Source organism: Anomaloglossus baeobatrachus, chromosome 7 (assembly GCF_048569485.1).
Source record: "Anomaloglossus baeobatrachus isolate aAnoBae1 chromosome 7, aAnoBae1.hap1, whole genome shotgun sequence".
Classification (NCBI taxonomy): Eukaryota; Metazoa; Chordata; class Amphibia; order Anura; family Aromobatidae; genus Anomaloglossus; species Anomaloglossus baeobatrachus.
Window position 1 is genome coordinate 202,690,010 of NC_134359.1, and position 23,955 is coordinate 202,713,964.

A 23,955-nucleotide genomic window follows, 5' to 3' on the forward strand; every position below is an offset into this window, starting at 1 on the left:
CTGGGCAGGTGGTCCTCGAGGTCTCTTCAAGCCACAAACACATCCTTGCCCAGGCCGGGCTCCCTGATGAAGCCCCAGCCACCAGCTTGTCGGAAGTCCACTACTAGGCCCCGTCGCACTGGGCCCTCGGATCCCTTTAGGGCCTTCCTGACCTCTTCTTTGGAGGCCAGATTTGCGGCTTCTCTGGCCCGGCGTTTCTCCTCCCGGAGTTCCCGCTCCCTCTGATACTCGATCACCAGCCTCTGGCACGTTAGCTCGTTGGCCAGGGGGGTCGCCTTAGGGCGCAGCGGCCGCTGCAGCCCCCTGCTTTCAATGGGCGCTGCGTCCCAATTCACTCCCGGGGATGCCATTCCCAGGAGGCTCACAGGTGGACTCGGCAGGGGGCCCGCTAGCTGTTCGGGGTCCACCCCTCCCCAAGCTCCGTCTGTGGGGGTCTCAGGCAGGCCTCCGGTGCCCCACCGGGCGTCCGCAGGGTAGGCTGGGAAGGTCAGGGGGTCAGTGAAGGGGCTAAGCGGGGGTTCATGGCGGGGCCTTGGGTCCGGACTGGACGGGGTTTCTGGCTGCTCACCCTGCGCTTGCTCCGCGGCATCCATCCACCGTTCCAGCTCCTCCGGCACCCTCGGTGTCTCTCTCCGCCGGTCCGCCTCCATGCTGTTCAGCCTCCGGGCCAGAACTCTCATTTCTTCCTGGAGCAGATCCAGCTTGCAATCCTCTCTGCCGGTCCCTGCCGCACCTCTCTGCAGCTCCTCCGTCATGCTTCCGACCTGGGGAATGCTGCCTGGAACACTGCTTGGGTGCTCAACCACGCCACTCGGCTGCTCCCTTTCCCTTCTCGGAGGCGGGGCCAGAGGCTGCACCAGCAACTGGCGCCAGACTGGCGCCCAGCCCACCATGGCCGGCATCACTCCGTTTGCGATAAGGTACATTTTCTTTATCTGCTGGTCTGGCCTTCAGACTCTCTTTGCCAGCCAGCTTATCTAGTCGCCATTTCTTCCGTTTTCTATGGCGGGCACCACTTTGCGCGCTTTACTTGGACAAGGGGGCAGGGCTTCTCTTCGCGCCCTTTCTTCTGACACGCCCCCCCTCTTCCCGCTCTCAGCGCTAATGGCGGCGGTTTCTCAGTAAAGTACACAGTCTGTCACACGGTTCTTCAGGCGCACAGTACCCGGTGTGACCGGGCACGAAATCCTGTTCACAGCGCCAAAATTGACTCGCCCACCCCAGGGCTATGGGACACCAGGTGCCGGGCCGGACTAGTCCGGTGGTAGTCAGTGGTGGCTGGGCCCGGCTCCGTGGCCCTGGTGTGTGTCAGTAAAATATGTGGCTTGTTGTATAAAGTTTGTGTTCGTGACGCCACCTGTGGTATGCGGCTATTAGGCCGCCGCTGCTGTGTGGGGCCTCCAGGATGATGTTATGGCAGCAATGGTGGTACTGCTCCCCACAGGTGGAGCAATGCCCGAGGCACAGTTGGTGCTTGTGAGTGTCTATGTAGCAGAAATAACAGAGTCCACTTCAAGGGTGCAGTTCAAGCTCTTTACTCACAGTTCTTGTCACAGCTGTAGGGACCCTCAGACTGCTGGGACCACTGTCAGGGACCTCCGCCGTTTCTGGGTGAATCCGAGAGTGAAAGCCGGTGCCCTTCTCTTAGTGTCTCCTTCTCTGCTGTCTTCACTAGCCTTGCCTTAGTTAAGATGAACCCGGCTTGGCCTCCACTGCAGCCTCCAGGCTGGGGGGTCACCTGTCGGCTGATTACCCCTTTTCTGAAGGTCTGTTATGGGTTCTGGCCCTGGGAGCTTGCAACGTCCCTGGGCCTCGGTTTTTACTGTTTGGAGATTGTCTTTGCACTCCTCCAGTCTCTAGGGACCGTCCCCTGTCGCAGCTTAATCACTCCACCGATGTCAATGTGGAACAGGCCACCGCAGCCTGCAACTACCCGTAGCTGCCTCTAGGCCCTCGGCTTCGGTACCTAACAAGGACTGCTCGTGGTACCTACAGGACTACCCGCGGCCCTGCGACCCTTTCTTCCTTTACTTTCTCCTTTTCCTTGCCTGCCTCCAGCAGGCCTCCTCCTCCCTCCTTGCTCTCGTTCTTCTTCTCCAACTACATGCTGGCTCCTCACTCTTTCACTCCCTGAGGTAAACTGAAACTAACTTGACCTTCCTTTCTCTATCTGCTCTCTGGTGGCTCCTCCCACCTCCCCAGTTGCTAAGCTACCACCCTATGGGAGCAGGGATGGGTCTTACAGCCCCTCTCAGCATGCAGCATGGGAGGGTTGCCTGCCACTTTCCCTGGTCCCAGTATGTACCTAACAATGGGTGTAGTGTGGATTTACCAGGGGACCGGAGTTCACTCTCTTCCTCTCCCAGAATGGGGCATCACACCGCTGATGGGGTGCAATGACCTGTGGCGATGGAAGCCTCAGGGGCGCCACACGGCCGGATGTGCGTCACAAAATCCGTGACCCCAACGACTCCGCATTAGCGATGTCGCAGCGTGTAAAGCCCGCTTAAGTCTATAAGCAATGAGATGGAATATGCAGGAGCGGTCACGGTGTCCTTCTCTTTCTTTCTTGTTTTTACAATTAATTAAGTCTGCCTGGACACATTGTCATTAATATTTTTCAATAAACTGTTTGATTGTTTGCACATAACCCCTTTATTCTCTTGCATTTATATCACATTTTGTTGAGTTGTTGCACATCTGCTTGTTAACTAAAGTATGTAATCATCGGTATTATTCATAATGACATACTTGGTTTGCTTATTGATTCGCACTGAAAGCTGTAGTGGATGGTGAGATATGGAGCTTGAAAGTCAAAAGTTCAAAATATTGTTACCCTTTTGCTTGTCACTGTACCTTGAAAGGTGGAGTTTCCAAAATGGGTTCACTTGTATGGGGATCTGCTGTTTTGGCACCCCAGAGGCTTTCCAAATGGAACATGGTGTCCACAATCTGTTTTAGTAAAAAAATTGAGCTGAAAAGTCAAATAGTGCTTCATTTTTTCTGAGCCTTAAGCCTGCTTTACACGCTGAAATGTAACTTACAATGTGTCGGCGGGGTCACGTCGTAAGTGACGCACATCCGGCATTGTAAGGTACATTGCAGTGTGTGACAGGTACGTGCGATTGCGATTGAATGGTAAAACGTTCATCGATCGCATACACATCGTACCTTTCTCTAGAATTGCACGTCAGATTGTTCATCGTACCCGGGGTAGCACACATTGCAGTGTGTGACACCCCGGAAACGATGAACAGATCTTACCTACGTCCTGCGGCTCCCGGCCCACAATGCGGAAGGAAGGAGGTGGGCGGGATGTTTACGTCCCGCTCAGCTCCGCCCCTCCGCTTCTATTGGCCGGCTGCCGCGTGACGTCGATGTGACGCCGAACGTCCCTGCCACTCCAGGAAGTGGACGTTCGCCGCCCACATCGAGGTCGTATGGACAGGTAGGTACGTGTGACGGTGGTTAATCGTTTGCGTGGCACGTTCAACAAATTGAACGTGCCACACATACGATGGGGGCGTTGCAAATCGCATACGATACCGTATGCGAAATTGCAACGTGTAAAGCAGGCTTTAGTGTGTCCAAACAAAGTTTCTGACCACATGTGAAATTTGACCAAGTGTGTGTGCATCAGACCGAGAGAAGTGACACCCATTAGACCAGACCGCCCCCTAGGTGAGTATAATAAAGGTGTTTTTTACATTATATACAGTATTTTAGAATGCTGTTTATAAGGGCTCACCGGTGGTGGCCTCAGCTTATAGGAGAAAAACCTGGTGACAGGTTCCCTTTAATGAATTGCAATGTATCTGCAAAATGATACATACTGATATATACTTGATCCATATGGGAGCTGCTCTCCATTAGACTAGAATAGGCAAGGTAAGGACAAGAATAGTGCATTAATTTTTCTTTTTTAAATGTGGACATTCGGTCAATGAAAAAAAACAAAACAGTCATCTGACATCTGAACAGCCTTATTCAATAACATTGGTTTTGTGGACAGCACTCGGGCTGAACAATCCTGTTAATTTAGCCATACCTATGTATGCACGTATGTATGTATGAACACTCATCTCCGCTAAGTGCTCCTGTGTTATTCATTTCAGATGATGGGAGAAAAGCAGGTTTAAATACCGCGCCAAACCACAGGAAGTGAATTGTCTGTTCCCCACTGCATTGGCTGAATATGTGTTCTGGTATATAACTCTGCTTCCTGTGATGTATGCTCTGTCATTTTCATAATCTATGTAATACTCACTGATGTATGACTGTATATTCCTCTTTGTAAATGTTATCTGATGGTGGATGGTGTAAATCTGTGTAGACTGGAAGTCCGGGTGGGTGTCAAATGTCCTGTTCCCTTTGATTCCTTAATCATCCCCTGGTGTGATCAGCATTTGTTGATTTCCCTTAACAAGCTGAGCTCCCATAATCCCCCTCACCTACCCCTCTAGTCAGCCCTATATATTTGTGTCTTTCTTAAGGGGTGCATGCATGCGGGGTGTTGCATGCATGCCATCATTGCGAAGTGCTGGGCAGTTACCTCAATGGCAGTTAGTCAGGGCAGGAGTCTGCAGGTAAATTACTCTTTGACGCCATCTGTTTTAACCTTAACTATTATCTCACTCTCTATCATCCTATGTGCTTTTTCTGTTCACTTTCACCGCCCTGTCCCCCCTCCATCACCACTCATCCACATCAGCCCCTCTCTCCTCCCCTCTCCTATGTACAGCTCCCAGGCTCTTTTCACCTATCTTAATAATCTGACTCAATCAAGCTCCAGGGACTTCCAAAAAAAGCCATGCCACAAGTCCAAAAACCATCTGACCTTTCTCCTTCTACTCCTACTTCTTTCAGGTGATATCTCTCCTAATCCCGGTCCACCCCAGGCTAACTTTACCCCCTCCCCCACCTCCCATAGAAACCCTGATAATATTATTAACATTCCCTGTACACCCTCGCTTCCCTCTTTTAATTGTGCTCTATGGAATCCACGGTCCGTATGTAACAAGCTTCCTTACATCCACAACCTCTTTCTCAATAACTCTCTTAACTTACTAGGCCTAACTGAAACCTGGATTCAGGATTCTGATACTACTTCCCCTGCTGCCATCTCTCATGGTGGTTTACACTTTTCCCATTCACCAAGACCTGGAAACAGACATGGTGGTGGAGTAGGCTTACTACTGTCCCCACAGTGCACTTTCCAGGTCATCCCCCCAGCTCCATCACTCTCATTCCCATCCTTTGAGGTCCACACCATCAGGCTCTTCCATCCCCTCTCCCTCAGAGTAGCTGTCATATACCGTCCACCAGGCTCACCCACCCAGTTCCTTGACCACTTTTCAGCCTGGCTGTCACACTTCATGTCCTCAGAGTTACCAACCCTGATCCTAGGAGACTTTAACATCCCCATGAACAGCCCCTCCTCCCCTTCTGCATCCCAGCTTCTATCTCTCACCACCTCCCTTGGCCTCTCACAGCTCTCATCCTCTGAGACACATGAAGATGGTAACACCCTTGACCTGGTCTTTATCCGCCTCTGCTCAATCTCTGACTTTGACAACTCACCTCTTCCCCTCTCTGACCACAACATCCTCTCCTTCAAGCTCACAAACCCTCGTCCGCCCCAGCACACTCCCACCAATCACACATTCAGAAACCTACAGGCCATCGATTCTCAGACACTTTCAGACTCTTTACACACATCACTGTCCCCTATATCCTCACTTTCCTGTCCTGATCTGGCTGTAAAGCACTACAATGACACACTCAGGACTACGCTAGACCAAGTAGCGCCCCTCACCCTCAGAAAGACCAAACACAGAGTAAAACAGCCCTGGCTCACATCACAAACTCGATTTCTCCAGCGATGCTCCAGGAGCGCCGAACGCCTATGGAGGAAAACCCGCACACCAGAAAACTTCATCCACTACAAGTTCATGTTAAGGACCTATAACTATTCCCTTCACCTCGCCAAACAGACCTACTTCACCAACCTTGTTTCCTCACTTGCCAACAATCCAAAAAAACTCTTTGACACCTTTCACTCCCTCCTCAGTCCCAAAGTACAGACCCCTGTCACAGCCCTTCATGCTGATGACCTGGCCTCGTATTTCACAGAGAAAATAGAAAACATCCGCCAAGAGATCAGCTCCCAGCCACCAAGCCCTGTGAATCCCATCCCTCCCCATATTCCATCCAGCTCACTTTCCACATTTGACCCAGTCACAGAGGAGGAAGTCTCCAGGCTCCTATCCTCCTCTCGTCCTACAACTTGCCCTACTGATCCCTTCCCCACACCTCTACTCCAGTCCCTCTCTCCGGTTGTCGCCACTCACCTAACTAAAATCTTCAATCTCTCTCTCTCTTCGGGTATCTTCCCCTCCTCCCTCAAACACTCTATCATTACTCCATTATTAAAAAAACCTTCTCTCGATCCGTCCTGCACAAGCAACTACAGACCAGTCTCCAATCTCTCCTTCATCTCTAAACTCTTGGAGCGCCTGGTCTACTCTCGCCTCACCCGCTACCTCTCCTCTCACTCTCTTCTAGATCCTTTACAGTCTGGCTTCCGCCCTTTACACTCAACAGAAACTGCCCTTGTCAAAGTGACCAATGACCTATTGACAGCAAAACGTAACGGTGACCACTCTCTGCTTATTCTTCTTGACCTTTCTGCTGCCTTTGACACTGTTGACCACCATCTCCTTCTCTCTATGCTCCACTCTATCGGCCTAAAGGACACTGTTCTTTCCTGGTTCTCTTCCTATCTTTCTGGCCGCTCATTCAGTGTATCATTTGCTGGCTCCACATCTTCTCCTCTTCCTCTCACTGTTGGGGTCCCTCAAGGTTCAGTCCTTGGCCCTCTTCTTTTCTCCCTCTACACTGCCCCAATTGGTCAGACCATTAGCAGATTTGGCTTTCAGTACCATCTTTATGCTGATGACACACAGCTATACACCTCCTCCCCTGAGCTCACCCCCGCTGTACTACAGAACACCAGTGACTGCCTGACTGCAGTTTGCAATGTCATGTCTGCTCTCTATCTGAAACTTAACCTTTCCAAAACTGAACTTCTTCTTTTCCCTCCATCTTCCAACTTTCCTCAACCTGACATCTCCCTCTCTGTGTGTGGCACAACGATAAGTCCTAGGCCGCAAGCCCGCTGCCTGGGGGTTATACTTGACACTGATCTCTCCTTCACCTCCCACATACAATCTCTTGCCCGCACCTGCCGCTTGCACCTCAAGAACATCTCTAGAATCCGCCCCTTTCTCACAATGGAAACGACAAAAACCCTCACCGTGGCCCTGATCCACTCTCGCTTGGACTACTGTAACTCTCTATTAATTGGTCTCCCCCTAACTAGACTCTCTCCTCTACAGTCAATCCTTAATGCAGCAGCCAGGGTCACCTATCTGGCTAACCGCTACTCGGATGCCTCTGCTCTGTGCCAGTCATTGCACTGGCTGCCCATATATCATAGGATCCAATTCAAACTGCTTGTTCTCGCCCACAAAGCTCTCCACAGTGCAGCACCCCCCTACATCTCCACCCTCCTCTCTGTCTATCAGTCCACCTGTTCTCTACGCTCTGCAAGCGACTTTCGACTAACATCCACACTAATTCGAACCTCCCACTCCCGGATCCAAGACTTCTTCCGAGCTGCACCAACCCTCTGGAACGCTCTACCCCAAGAAGTTAGGACAAATCACAACTTACTCAGCTTCAGACGCACCCTAAAGACGCATCTTTTTAGGGCGGCCTATCACACTCCCTAATCAGATTCGATTCACATAGTCCCTCTACAACCTCTCACAACATAGCTCCACATCAAACTCCATGGCACCCAAAGGCATCTCAAGGCTCGGGCCCACTGGTCCAGGAAACCATTATCCAGCCCCATTTCCGTGAGATGGTTGGATTGTCATTGTAAATAAGCACTTGAACCTTGCCTCTCCCCCCATCTCATTGTAGATTGTAAGCTCTCACGAGCAGGGTTGTATTTTTTTCCCCTCTAAATATTGTATTTCTATAACTGTTACTTGTTTGTATATGATCCTCCTGAATTGTAAAGCGCTACGGAATATGTTGGCGCTATAGAAATAAAGATTATTATTATTATTATTTATTATTACAGGAATCAAGATGAAATTAGTAAATCTCTTTTCTTTATTTTCACAGGTCTACGCGTTTCAAGGACATATCCGTCCTCTTCCTCAGGACAAATGTAGAGAATACTACATATAGTATAGTATAAATAGTATTCTCTACATTTGTCCTGAGGAAGAGGACGGATATGTCCTTGAAACGCGTAGACCTGTGAAAATAAAGAAAAGAGATTTACTAATTTCATCTTGATTCCTGTGGTTTGGCGCGGTATTTAAACCTGCTTTTCTCCCATCATCTGAAATTACTCTGTTTTTGCGGGACTGCTGCCTTCCACGTTCCCTTCATGCTGTTAAAGGGGTTGTGACTGGCACAACCGCATCAGGTGAGTGTTCCTATTGCACATTCACTTCCCATTGTTATACCGGGTAAGACCCTATTTGCGCCTTTCTTCCCACAGTTTATTTCGCTTCCTGTGTTATTCATGAGAGAGCCGCTTCCACTCCTCTAGTAGCTGGTTATCCCAAAAGATTCAGCTGTTAGAAATCCAACAGGCTATATGTTTCTCACCTGATGATGGGGAAGATTGGGAAACCCCTCCATACACATCACACAGTCAGCGTATCTCAGTGATATTGGTGGGTTTGGCCGACTTTAGTCTAATGTGTATGGGGCCTTTGTATTATGCATGTTTGTGCTTGTGCATTGGGTGATCCAATCCTTTATGCTGGTGTAAAGCGGGCTTAAGATGTTCAATAGGTTAGGCTATGTTCATATGTCCTGTAATCATTTCCATTTTTGTATCCGTTTGGAAAATGCAAATGGATCCGTTAACAGATTCATTGACTATAATGATAACGGATCCGTTATAAAAAGTGATCTGTTTTTACAATCCGTTAATGGATCCATTATTTTACATCCGTCAGATCCATTACAAAAGGATCATTACAGGACATGTGAACACAGCCTTACAAGGACAGTTTTTTGTATTTTTCCTGTCCTCTATTAAAATATTAGGTACTAATCTTAGGCATCTAAATAACCCCTTAACATGTTGTACAACTATTTGTATAAAATGTATTTAGCACCAGATGGCTCAATATATAACTGCAAACTGTATATATATAATACAGTGTTAGTGTAGGTTTATGAGCACAACTTATGATTTTGGCTGCTGTTATATCTTTATATACATATGATCATTAATATAGCAATTAAAGATGAAATGTCATCATGCTAGGAAGTCTGGATCACTAGCACGCCCAATAATGATTATTTTTAAGAACATTTGATAAGCAGATGTTAATAAATTGGGTGGAGACGTTTAGTGCCCAGTGATGGTACAGGGGACCTGCCCATACATATTTAAACCCCAAGAAACTAGAATTGCAGTAACATTCGAACATCAGTGTTTTATATTGACCGCACCCAAGGGATCCAGGAACGATGCATTTCAACGCTAAAGAGAGGGAGCACATTTCCAGTATCTGGGAAAAAGCTTCTTGCAACGTTGAAGCTCTGGGGGCTGAATCCTTGGACAGGTGGGCTTTTTCACTTTGTAGTTTTGCAAGTGCCTTAAAAATAAGGAGCATACATGCACACATTAAATAATATAGATAGATAAATAGATAGATAGATAGATAGATAAATAGATAGATAAAAAAGAGGCAGCATTTCCAGTATATTTCCATTGAACAGCAAGACTTTAATAGCCCAGTGACGATGTTTCGGTTCAAATGGACCTTCCTCAGGTAGCATTGAACCAAAACGTCACCACTAGGCTATTAAAGTCCTGCTTTTCACTGCATGTATACTGGAAGTGATGCCTATTTTTTTGTCTTTTATCCATGGCAAAGTTTAGTTGGTTGCTTTAGGGGCATTGTACCTAGCTTTTTCACTATAGTAGTAGGCCTGTTTTAATCTATTTTGTATAGATAGATAGATATTCAGATTTTTTTTCATATTTTTATTTCTAGCGGTAACATGAGTTAGACACTTACATACAGTAACGCTGTAGTAATTTTGCAATTATCATTGAAGCCATTCTCCCTTTTAGGTAAAGGGGCAGATTGTTATATAAGTATATGATGGCTTATACCATTGTGTGTATAAAAGGCTGGATTCACACATTCGGTATATAAAGTCCCAAGGGGGGGGGTCTCCTGACCTGAGCTGCTTGATAGTTGGCAGTTAGGTCAGAAGACCCACATTTTGTTTGGCTAGTGTGGTTCAGTTACGGACCTTATATTAGAGATTTGTGAATCCATCTTTAGGGCTCATGCGCACGTTGCGTACTTACATGCATTTACGCTGCATATTGCACTGCAGCGTAAATGCATGCGTCCTGCATCCCCTGCACAATCTATGTAGATTGTGCATGATACGTGCGCACGTTGCTTTTTTGAATGCAGCGATTTGGGTGCTAAAATTTTGACCCAAATCCGTGCGTTCATAAAATGAGCATGTCAAGTATTTGTGCGTTCTGGATGCAGCTCCCACTCTGTCTATGGTGGGGGCAGCAGCCAGAGCGCATGAAATCGGGGTTTTTTTTTTTACAAAAAAACTGCATCCATTATGCAGTGTTTCTGCAGCGATTTGAAGCGCACATGTGCTGTGAAATCGCGGCAGAATATTCAGCAGTTACGTGCGCATGAGCCCTAAGAGTATGTGCCCATGATCAAGAGACGATGTGTTCTACACTTAGCGTCATTCCTCTTGTGAAGACGTGAGTGTTCTTTGCGGGAGAACACAGAGTTCGTGCCCACTATAAGGATTCTTTGCACTGCAGACTTTTTCTGTTTTCCCAGCTGTGGACACTCACGTCTGCGCAAGCATAAATTGACATACTGCGTCAATGGAAGCCGCTCCGCATGTCAGTTTACGCTGCGGAAAAAACAAGCACAGTGGCCTTGGAATTTCTATAAGTCCAATCCACTGTGTTTGTGCTGTACAAAACAGAGTTTTGGACGCAGAAAAAATACATTGCATCCAAAATCCTGATAACACTGATCATGGGCACTCACCTGTAGGGTATGTGCCCACGATCAGGACTCACTGCGTCCTAGACACAGCGGGTCCTGACCTGCAGGTCTGTGAGTCTCCTCCGCAGGAGAACGCAGGAGACCGCAGCTGACAGTACCCACAATCAGGGTTCAGGACGCTGCAGTCTCTTGCTTGTGTTATCCCTATGGATGATGCATGCGAATCCGCAGCAAACAATTGACATGCTGCGGTCTGGAAAGACGCACTGCAGGTCAGTGTTTGCTGCGGAAAAAACAAGCACAGTGGGTACAGGATTTCTAGAAATCCCATCCACTATGCTTGTACTGTAGAACGCAGCGTTTTGGACGCTGAAGCATGCTGTGTCCAAAACGCTGCAAACACTGATTGTGGGTATGCAGCCTTAGAGAGTAATGCCCAAATTTTGTATTGCCGTTTCTCCAGATTTCTGGAGGAATTTGCTCTTTTTTTGCGGCTTTAGTATTTGCGCCTTTTTCTCTATATGTTTAGTGCCATTTTTTAAGTTGTCCTTTTTTAAGTATTTTTTTAATATGATTTTTACCAAATGATTTTTTTTTACGCATTTCCCTGTTGTAAGATTTCTTAAGTAGTTTTCAATTTGGCGCATTCTTGTAACTTTTAAAAGTCTTGCAATTTTTGGTAGTGAAAAGTCACACATACATAGCAAAACGTTTCCAACAAATATATGAATCGAGTCCGTCATTTTGAAGAATTTGTTGCAAAAACGTCTGCTGATATCATTAGACAAAAATAAAATGACTTTAATAAATGACAAATGGTGAATTGGGCCTAAGTAATTAGTGCTAACTTGCCAGAGGGACTTTTGTGGTTTTTGCCCTTGATATCTCACTTCACCTGGTTGAATTTTAAGGACAAAAGTATTTTTTCAACTATTCTATGTAACAACTTACAATAAACAAGTCAATGTAGATGCCATACCTGTTGGTAATATCATGGTTTTGTTAGGTTGCACATATTGTCTGCCGTCTGTGATCAAACCCTTAGATACTATAAGCATCAAATCCAGTGCTGGTTACTATTACACTGAAATTGCTGTTAAGTCCTCTCCGGTGGGCACACGTAGAATTTTATTTTATTTTAGCAGTTTTTGTAAATAGAAAGTTTCATTTGAGTTTCTCATGGATAAATATAGTTCATATGATTAAGAAATAGTTCTCAAAAAAATCAAATTTTCCATATCCTTAGGATAGGAAATAAATTTTTAGGGCATCTATTACCCCCCACCCAGCGATCACGAGATTGGGACTCAGGAATGGGGCTCTGCAGCCCTCTCCTGAATTAAGCTCGGCCTCCAGTTCATTCATTGCTTATAGGCTTGCTGAGTCCAGCTTTCTGCTGTTTCCAGCAGTCCAATAGGCAATCAATGAAGTGAAGGCCGAGCATGCACACCTTCCCTCCAATTTCAGGATTACTGGTGCTAGAGGTTGGATCCCCAGTTATCACAAGTCATTTCCTATAATTTGGAAAAGAAATAACTTGATTTTTGTGGGAGCATGTTTTTAATATAGATTGGCTTTTTACACTATATAAGGTGATTTTCTACGATTAATCATTTTAACAAAATAACTTTTTTTTTTTGTATTTTACAGACTTTTCAAGAGCTGCCCCACCACTAAGACATACTTTAGCAATTTCAACCTGGAAACTGGATCTGCTGATCTGAAGACTCAGGGAACCAAGATCCTTTCTGCCATTGGTTTAGCTAGCAAGCATCTGGATGACTTGGATAAAACTCTCAGCAAGCTGAGCGACCTGCATGCATTCCGTCTGAGAGTGGATCCAGGAAACTTTGAAGTGAGATATCATTTTACTTAAATCAGGGCGAAATATTACTGTTGTACAAAGCTCAGATCACATCTATCTTATGTGTTCAGTGCTGGTGGGATAAAGGTGCTCGTAACGCTCTGTACAACAAAAGGAACATGGGTGGTGTGGTGTGAACATGGGTATGGGTGTCCATCAGCCCTCAGTTCTTTATGTGATAAAACATATATAAAGCCAGTAAAGCATTTTGAAAACATGATTGCTATGGAAAAAACATGTGATCTTATGCCTCATGCATGATCATTAGCATAGTCTACCAATATCAAATAAAAGAGGTAGAGTACCATGGATGATCAGCTGATTGAAGGGGCTGCCATGCTGGAGTCAGCTTTTCATCCATGTTCCTCTTTAATCTTTTCTGTTGCATAGCTCCGTACTATTGGTAATGGTTGTGCCTTGTATCTCAGTCATAATCTTGGGTGTAATCGTGTCAGCTGATTATTTATATACCATCACTTGTGGCATATTGAGAGGTCTATTTCACACTAGCATATCTAGTATATGGAGATGTACGATTCTAAAAGCTCTAGACACAGAAATATGAGGATCTTTAATTTCTAAATATTAAATGATATTATTGTGTGTTCTCTTTCAGCTCCTCTGTCACAACGTCCAGGTGGTCCTGGCCATTCATTTCCCCTGTGACTTCACTCCAGCTGCCCATGCTGCATGGGATAAGTTCCTGGCTGCCATCTCTGTTACTCTGTGCTCCAAGTACAGATGAACAAGAAGGTCAATATCAGTATGATCAATACTTCATTGCAAAGTCGAAAGGGTCTGATGTCACAATAAAAATCTGAATTACAATAAAAGTCTATGTTTATTTTTTTTTGTTTTTCAAAAATTAAAATAATTGTGCTAAAATTCCATGTAGGATGTAATGGGAATATTTTGTAAAAATTAATGGTGTCACTACTTTCTATGATTCTTGCCTCTCCCATATTGCCAAACTAGCCCTCCTGCAAAAAGAAGAAAGCTGGTTTTCTACTGGCACTTCTTGTCAATAGCTACCCTATAAGTCATTGCCTGACTCTTTAAAGGGGTTGTCTGTCTCCACTCACTTTGTATCAGAGGTGAGCATAACATATGACCCACATAACATGACAAAACGAGTGCACGATTTGCAGATGTAATGCATGTGATCTCCTCTAATGAAGAGGTCACATGCATGATACGTGTTCATTGTTTATGCACCTCGGTAGGTATGTGGCGTAGTAACATCATTGGCATTGCTTACCTTTGATGTGGAATGGAACAGTGAAAGACAACCCCTTTAAAAAGCCAACATGAGACAATTGCAGAAAGCTGGTTCAAGGTTCTTAACACTTGTTAGCAGGTTACTGTTTGGCCGAGCGTCTCTTCATTTTGAAGAAGACTTTGGCTAAATATTCTAAGGTGCACTTTGCACACTACGACATCGCAAGCCGATGCTTGCGATGCCGAGCGCGATAGTCCCCACCCCCGTCGCAGCTGCGATATCATGGTGATAGCTGGCGTAGCGAACATTATCGCTACGCCAGCTTCACATGCAGTCACCTGCCCTGCGACGTCGCTCTGGCCGGCGATCCACCTCCTTATTAAGGGGGCGGGTCGTGCGGCGTCATAGCGATGTCACATGGCAGGCGGCCAATAGAAGCGGAGGGGCAGAGATGAGCTGGACGTAAACATCCCGCCCACCTCTGTCCTTCTGCATAGCTGGCGTGAGCCACAGGACGCAGGTAGGAGATGTTCCTCGCTCCTGCAGCTTCACACACAGCAATGTGTGCTGCCGCAGGGGAACGAGGAACAACATCGTAACATCGGTCATTTCCAAATTATGGAAATGCCGGACCCTACACCGATGATATGATTACGACGATTTTGCGCTCATTAATCGTATCAAAAAGGCTTTACGCACTACGATATCGCCTGCGACGCCGGATGTGCGTCACTTTCAATTTGACCCCACCGACATCGCACCTGCAATGTCGTAGTGTGCAAAGTGCCCCTAAGTGTCGATTTAGGTGACCCAACTGCAGCTGGTAAACAACTGTCCATCAGCTATTATACAAGCTGATTGGCATTCGAATAACCAACGACCATGATATGCACATAGCACCGCCATTATTTGTTACACAGGACGTAGTGCCGTAAATCATCCAATAAATTAATTTTTTTGCTAATTTGTCAGGTGATTGCCACCATATTTACACAAGCTCATAATCATAAAACGTTCTCTGCTCATCTATACAAGCCTTAAAAGGTTATTTCCATCTCCAAGATTCTATAGAAATCCTATAGAAATATATAGTAGGTGGAATAATAATAATAATAATAATAATAATAATAGCAGATACCTCCAAATTGAAATGTAGTATAGCTCTCCTGATGTCACTTACCTCATGTGCAGGGCATTCCAGCTTAGATATCCATGGTTACAACCACAAGCAACTAACTAACTGTCAATATATAAGTGCACATAACCAGGGATACCTAAGCTTCATGCCCATCCACTCATATAGTGACAGTTATTTAGTTACTCGTGGTCGTAATCATAGATACCCAAGCTGAAATGCACTGAAAATGAGGTAAGTGACATAATGAATCAGGAGAACTATACAACATTTGTAATTGGAGGTATTTGCTAATATTATTATTATGATTGTTACACTTACTACATATTGGGTTAGGATCAGGGAGATGGGAATATCCCTGTAAATCATGTTGGAAGGCTCATGTTCAGGGCATTGCAGGACCTTAGGTATCCATGGTTACGACCATGAGCAAGGAACAACTAACTAACTAACTGTGACTATATTCTTGTATTTTCTTATACTGCGCTTGACGAGTAGTATTCCAATCAATCTCTGATGAATCCAGCTCTGGCATGACAACTTCCATTTGAAGATCCACTGGTAATCTTTCAGGTCTCGCTCTCATGAGATATGCTGGCGTACAGTTCGTTGCACTCACTGGGATTTTATTGTAGATATCCACTAGGTCAGGTAGCTTCTCTGGCCACTGGTTTCTTTCCTCTAGTGGGAGAGTCTTCAGCAATTCAATGACAATTTGATTCATTTTTCCACACATGAAAATGGTGTGTGCATGGTAAGGGGTGGTACGAATCTTCTTGCACCTGTACAGATTGCAGAACTCCTGGAATATCTCAGCTTCAAATGCAGGTTCTTGGTCTGTTAATTTCTGTTCAGGGTATCCATGTGTTCTGCAGAAATGTGCTTGAAAGGCTTTGGCTGCAGTTTTTGCTGTTAAGTCCTTGACTGGGACGACCACTAAGAACCTGGAGTAATGATCCATCCACCATGGTGAGTGCATAGGTGTAGCCTGTTCGACTGGGTGTCAGCTTCACATGATCCAGGGCTACAAGCTCCAACAGCTGTTTGGTAACAATGGGCTGCAGTGGTGCTACAGCAGGTAGTTCTTCTGGAGCTGGGATTACTTCTTCCACTGGTTGTGGGAATGTGATCACTGGTACAATGATGGCTCCGTTGTATTGAGACAAGTTCTCATGAAAGTCTCCAAGTATTGTGTGTATCACCTTTTCTTTTGGTTCTTGCACTTCAGGTATACTGGAAATCTCTTCTTGAGGTTTTATCTGTTCTGGACATTTCTTCAAATGATCCCTTGATACTGTGGATGTAGTTTTTCCTTGATCCTTGGTAATTACACCAGATTTCTTGTTGTTTGTGTTAGAAGGTAGCACTATGTAGGATTCTGCTTCCCATTGATCGTTGAGTTTGTGAACTCTTCTCTTTCTTTTCAGCACTATTTCTCCGGGTGTTAAAGGATCAGCTTTAGCTTTCTTGTTAAAGTCCTTTTCTTGTTTTTCTTGACTTTGGTTCAAGCTCTTTTCAACCCATTCTTGTATTTTCTTTTACTGTGCTTGACGAGTAGTATTCCAATAAATCTCTGATGAATCCAGCTCTGGCATGACAACTTCCATTTGAAGATCCACTGGTAATCTTCCAGGTCTCGCTCTCATGAGATATGCTGGCATACAGTTTGTTGAACTCACTGGGATGTTATTGTAGATATGCACTAGGTCAGGTAGCTTCTCTGACACTGGTTTCTTTCCTCTAGTGGGAGAGTCTTCAGCAATTCAATGACAATTTGATTCATTCTTCCACACATGCCATTGGTTTGTGCATGGTAAGGGGTGGTACGAATCTTCTTGCACCCGTACAGGTTGCAGAACTCCTGGAATATCTCAGCTTCAAATGCAGGTTCTTGGTCTGTTAATACCTGTTCAGGGTATCCATGTGTTCTGCAGAAATGTGCTTGAAAGGCTTTGGCCGCAGTTTTTGCTGTTAAGTCCTTGACTGGGACGACCACTAAGAACCTGGAGTAATGATCCACCATGGTGAGTGCATATGTGTAGCCTATTCGACTGGGTGTCAGCTTCACGTGATCCAAGGCTACAAGCTCTAATGGCTGTTTGGTAACAATGGGCTGCAGTGGTGCTCTTTGACTGTCGCGATCCTTTCTTCTCAATGCACAGGGGCCACATTTTCTGCACCAGTTTTCTATGGAGTTCCTCATTCCAATCCAATAGAACTGGTCACGCAGCAATGCTTCCAACTTCTTCCAGTCAAAGTGTCCTGCTCGATAATGGTAGGCTTCCAACACCATCTGGATGTGGCTTTTGGGTATTACCACGTGACACACTCTTTCACTAGTCTTAGCGTTGGTAACACTTCTGCATAATTTAACTCGGTGGATGAATAACCTGCTTCTCTCATTCTACAACTGTTGAGTTTCAGGTGGAGCGTCCAGTCCTAGGCAAGAACCTTGTTGAGTGATCAGTTCCTTGACCAACTTCACTGCAGAGTCACTATCATGGGTTTCTTTCCATCTGTGATGAGGTAACGGGTTTAATGAAGCCTCTTGATGCTTGTCACAGGATTGCTGGTACTAGAAGGCACTAGGGCGGTGGAAAGCTGGTAATTCGATCACTTCCAACTCATCCACGTCTTCTCCCTCCTCTGGCAGGTGAGGTATACTGGATAGTGCATCTGCATTGGCATTTTTGCGACCAGCACGATACTTGATGGTGAAATCATAGTTTGCTAGTCGAGCCACCCAACATTGCTGCAGTGCACCCAATTTTACTGTATTCAGGTGGGTCAGAGGGTTGTTAGCCATGAAAACGGTAAACTTCACAGGTGCCAGATAGTGTTTGAACCGCTCTGTGCCAGCCCAGACCAATGCCAGGAACTCCAGCTTGAAGGAACTGTAATTTTTAGGGTTCCTCTCTGTAGGACGAAGCTTCCTGCTTACGTAGGCAATCACTCTCTCTTTACTGTTCTGCACTTGGGACAACACAGCTCCCAATCCCACAATGCTGGCATCAGTGTACAGCACAAAGGTTAGATTGTAGTCAGGATACGCCAGAATCTCGTCGCCAGTCAGGGCCAACTTCATCTGTCTGAAGGAGTTTTCTTCTCCCGCACCCCATTCGAATGGAGGACCAGAAGTTTTACCCTTTTTAGTCTGGCCTACTAGGAGTTCTTGTAAAGGCGCTGCCATCTTCATGTAGCCCTTGATGAATCTCCTGTAGTATCCTACTAGGCCCAGGAACTGAAGGACTACTTTGACGGTGGTCGGTCTTGGCCAGTTTTTGATGGCTGTAACCTTTTCTGAGTCTGGTGCCACTCCCTCTACACTGACAATATGTCCAAGGTATTGGACCCTGGGTTTCAACAGGTGGCACTTTGATGGTTTCAACTTCATTCTATACCTGGACAGTGCCTCGAGTACCTCAGCCAGATGTTCCAGATGGTCCTCGTAGGTTTTCGAGTATATGATCACATCATCCAGGTAGAGCAGTACTGTCTCAAAGTTGCGGTGTCCCAGACAACATTCCATCAACCTTTGAAATGTTCCAGGTGTGTTGCAGAGTCCAAATGGCATGCTGTTAAATTCGCACAGTCCCATCGGGGTGGCAAATGTAGTTTTCTCCTGGTCCTCTTCTGCGACAGAGACTTGCCAATAGCCACTGGTGAGATCTAAGGTGGAAAAGTAGTTAGCAGCCTTCAATGCAGCCAGGGATTCCTTTATACGGGGTAGTGGATAGGCATCTTTGTGTGTTAGCTGGTGATCTGCCTATAGTCCACGGACATTCTTATGGTGCCATCCTTCTTTACTAGAACTAATGGAGCTGCCCAGGGGCTACAACTGTCTTGGATAACCCCAACCTCCTTCATGTTCCTTAACATCTCTTTGGCACACTGGAAATGCTTAGGTGGTATAGGTTGGTACCTTTCTTTAATAGGAGGGTGATTCCCTGTGGGTATCTGATGGTGTACCCCATTTATCCTCCCAAAGTCTAGTGGGTGTTTACTGAAGACTTGCTCGTATTCCTGTACTACCCTCTAAACCAGGGGTGGGCAATTAATTTTCTCATGGGGCCGCATGAGAAATTGGGATTGGTTTAGAGGGCCGGACTAATATAATTACCTCAGTTCTACCCAATATATTACATCACTACACCCCCTCCATATACTACACCTGTAATATACTACATCACTACACCCCCCATATACTACACCTGTAATAAACTACACCACTACACCCCTATATACTATACCTGTATTATACTACACTCCCTCCATATACCTGTAATATACTACACCCCCATATACACCTGTATTATACTACACTCCCTCCATATACCTGTAATATACTACACCCCCATATACACCTGTATTATACTACACCACTATATAATACACCTCCGATATACTACATCATTACACCCCATATACTACACCTGTAATATACTACACCTCCATATAGCACACCTGTAATATACTACAACTCCATATAGTACACCTGTAATATACTACATCACTACACCCCTATATACACCTGTAATATACTACATCACTACACCCCATATACTACACCTGTAATATACTACACCTCCATATAGCACACCTGTAATATACTACATCACTACACCCCTATATACACCTGTAATATACTACATCACTACACCCCTATATACACCTGTAATATACTACATCACTACACCCCTATATACACCTGTAATATACTACATCACTACACCCCATATACTACACCTGTAATATACTACACCTCCATATAGCACACCTGTAATATACTACATCACTACACCCCTATATACACCTGTAATATACTACATCACTACACCCCATATACTACACCTGTAATATACTACATCACTACACCCCATATACTACACCTGTAATATACTACACCTCAATATAGCACACCTGTAATATACTACACCTCCATATAGCACACCTGTAATATACTACACCTCCATATAGCACACCTGTAATATACTACACCTCCATATAGCACACCTGTAATATACTACACCTCCATATAGCACACCTGTAATATACTACATCACTACACCCCTATATAGCACACCTGTAATATACTACACCTCCATAGAGCACACCTGTAATATACTACACCTCCATATAGCACACCTGTAATATACACCTCCATATAGCACACCTGTAATATACTACACCTCCATATAGCACACCTGTAATATACTACACCTCCATATAGCACACCTGTAATATACTACACCTCCATAGAGCACACCTGTAATATACTACACCTCCATATAGCACACCTGTAATATACTACACCTCCATATAGCACACCTGTAATATACTACACCTCCATATAGCACACCTGTAATATACACCTCCACATAGCACACCTGTAATATACTACACCTCCATATAGCACACCTGTAATATACACCTCCATATAGCACACCTGTAATATACTACACCTCCATATAGCACACCTGTAATATACTACACCTCCATATAGTACACCTGTAATATACTACGCCTCCATAGAGCACACCTGTAATATACTACATCACTATACCCCCATATACTACACCACTATATACACCTCCATATAGCACACCTGTAATATACTACACCTGCACCCCCATATCACACACACTACACCCCCATATGTCACACACCCTGCCCACATATCTCACCCTGCCTGTACCCCAACTTACCCCTCTCAAACACTCTGCACCCCTTCACATCCTTTTGTCAGCCTGCAGCCCTCATATGCCACTCACCCTGCAGCTCCATCTCCCCTCAAATGCACTCACCCTGCAGCTCCATCTCCCCTCATATGCACTCACCCTGCAGCTCCATCTCCCCTCATATGCACTCACCTTGCAGCTCCATCTCCCCTCATATGCACTCACCTTGCAGCTCCATCTCCCCTCATATGCACTCACCCTGCAGCTCCATCTCCCCTCATATGCACTCACCCTGCAGCTCCATCTCCCCTCATATGCACTCACCCTGCAGCTCCATCTCCCCTCATATGCACTCACCCTGCAGCCCCCCTCCCCCTCATGTCCCCTCTTTTCTTATTACCAGTCATCATGTGTCCACATCTCCTTCAGGATTCACTATCTTGCTTTCTGCGCGGCATCCTGTGTCTCCTCCCACACAGTCACATGGGCGTGACATCATCGCAGGTCCTGGAAGATGAATTATTCTGTCTGCTGTGCTGCTCCTTCTCCTGCACTGACTGTGCGGACCTGCACAGGATCTCTCCCTGCTCGGCACGCTGCAGCCCGGCTCCACTGCACCGGCTGAAGACGGGCGGGCCGGTCACAGAGAGCAGGCGGGCCGGATGTGGCCCGCGGGCCGCCCCTTGCCCAGGTCTGCTCTAAACCCTGTGTTTCTGGTGTGTAGGGGTTGAATCAGTACCTACATGCAACTCCTGACACCAACCCTCTAACTATTTTTGGGGGTTGTCAACCTACACTTGCTCTGGTGGGACCAGGGATTCCACTGTCTGGATGGAGTCATCTGATACGGTGAACAATTTGGCAATGGTGGCGTACTTGGGCAAATTAGTTTCTTCTTCCCCACAATTCAACACTCGCACGGGTACTCTTCCTGGCGAAAATCAACCACTCCCCTGGCTGTCATGACCGTGGACAAATTTTCTGAATAGATGGGCTCAACTACTGCCTGGTAATCCTGCCCCTTTAAGCCTATGGCCGCCTGACACCAGATCATCATTTCACTACTCGGAGGCATTACAATGGGACCGGAGTCTATCACCCGTACATTACCAATTTCTCCACCAGACAGGTTTACCTGTTGTTTTTGCATGAGAGCTCTGATTTCTCTCTGCAGAACCCTTTGCTACCCAGCACATGCAGTTTCAGCAATCTGTTGGAGTACAAACAACACTTCCCCTAAACAGTTTTCAATCACAATGGTACCCAGAATCACCTACGGATTCCTGTCATTTACATCAGTTTCGACTACAATTAAGCCTTGGCCTTTTAACTCTACCCTCCCCACTTTTATAGTTACTTCCTTAAACCCAACCTGAGTTACTTGTAGTCCATTCACAGCATAAATAGTGAGGCCCGAGTCCAGACGGGTAAGTTCAGCATCTGACCAAAACCTTTTGTACAGTACATATGGTATGGTGGTTACCTGGGAGCCGTTGTCCAGCAATGCAGAAGTGGGAATTCCGTTCAGGGTGATGGACAGAATCAGTCGTCCCCCTACATACTGGTCTTGCCAGTCAGATGGGCCTTGTTGTCTCAATCCTGGGGGTTGGCCCTTGGCCCCAGGGTTTGCTGGTTTAAAGGACACCTGCATGCAAAATGGCCGGCCTTGTTGCAACGACGGCAGATGGGTTGTCCAAATGAGTCATAGCAGTCGCTGCTCCTCCCTCTGGACAATGTAATTCTCCTTCCTCGCATCAATACAACATGCTCAGGGCAGTCGGCTAGCTGGATCTTCTCCAACGGCTTGGATTCCGGCTTGATCTGCATTACTTTCATGATCATAGCAACGTCCTTGCTTAGCTGTTGCACCTGGGAGCATAAGTCAGTTGGAGCACCAGGGGGCGCATCCTGCTCATTAGCTGCTGCCACAGTTGAGGAAGGGGGTCCAATCCTCACAGGTGAGGTAGTGGCTTGCCAGGACTGGGAAACAGAGTATGTGGTTGCAGGGGACTGCAGGGCTTTTATGGCTCGGTCTTTCAGAACATCAAAGTCTAAGGGGCACTTTGCACACTACGACATCGCAAGCTGATGCTGCGATGCCGAGCGCGATAGTCCACACCCCCGTCGCAGCTGCGGTATCATGGTGATAGCTGGCGTAGCGAACATTATCACTACGCCAGCTTCACATGCACTCGCCTGCCGCGCGACGTCGCTCTGGCCGGCGACCCGCCTCCTTATTAAGGGGGCGGGTCGTGCGGCGTCATAGCGACGTCACACGGCAGGCGGCCAATAGAAGCGGAGGGGCGGAGATGAGCGGGACGTAAACATCCCGCCCACCTCCGTCCTTCCGCATAGCCGGCGTGAGCTGCAGGACGCAGGTAGGAGATATTCCTCGCTCCTGTGGCTTCACACACAGCGATGTGTGCTGCCACAGGAACGAGGAACAGCATCGTAACATCGGTCATTCCCAATTCATGGAAATGACTGAGGCTACACCGATGATACGATTACGACGCTTTTGCGCTCGCTAATTGTATCAAAAATGCTTTACACACTACGATATCGCCTGTGACGCCGGATGTGCTTCACTTTCAATTTGACCCCACCAACATCGCACCTGCGATGTCGTAGTGTGCAAAGTGCCCCTAAGTTTGCATGTTCTAGGACCCACAGGCACAGTTGTTTGCGGTCCTCTACAGATTGTAACCCCTGCAGGAATTGTTCAACCATCATTTTGTTCCCTGCCAGATCATCAATGGGGTTTATCTGTTTCAAGGTCCGCAGCGCTGCTTGCAATCTTAACGCGTAGTCTCTGATGCTATCTTGGGGTCTCTGCCTGCAGTTATAAAATCCCATCCTCAGCTCTGCCTCCATACAGGTTTCAAAAGCAGTCTTTAACTTTTCAAAGATGATGGTCACAGATTCCTGATCCGCATCTTACCAGGTTTCTACTTCCA

The 23,955-nt window shown here is 46.2% G+C and overlaps 1 protein-coding gene across 1 annotated transcript; it reads left to right on the forward strand.

The window, feature by feature from the left end:
* Nucleotides 1–9,479: 9,479 nt before the first annotated feature.
* LOC142245278 (hemoglobin subunit alpha-B-like) lies at nt 9,480–13,799 on the forward strand. Its single transcript, XM_075317871.1, has 3 exons — nt 9,480–9,662; nt 12,753–12,957; nt 13,583–13,799. Exons 1-3 carry the CDS (start codon nt 9,568–9,570, stop codon nt 13,709–13,711), a joined length of 429 nt encoding a protein of 142 aa, XP_075173986.1. The 5' UTR covers nt 9,480–9,567; the 3' UTR covers nt 13,712–13,799.
* The last annotated feature ends 10,156 nt before the right edge of the window (nt 13,800–23,955 follow it).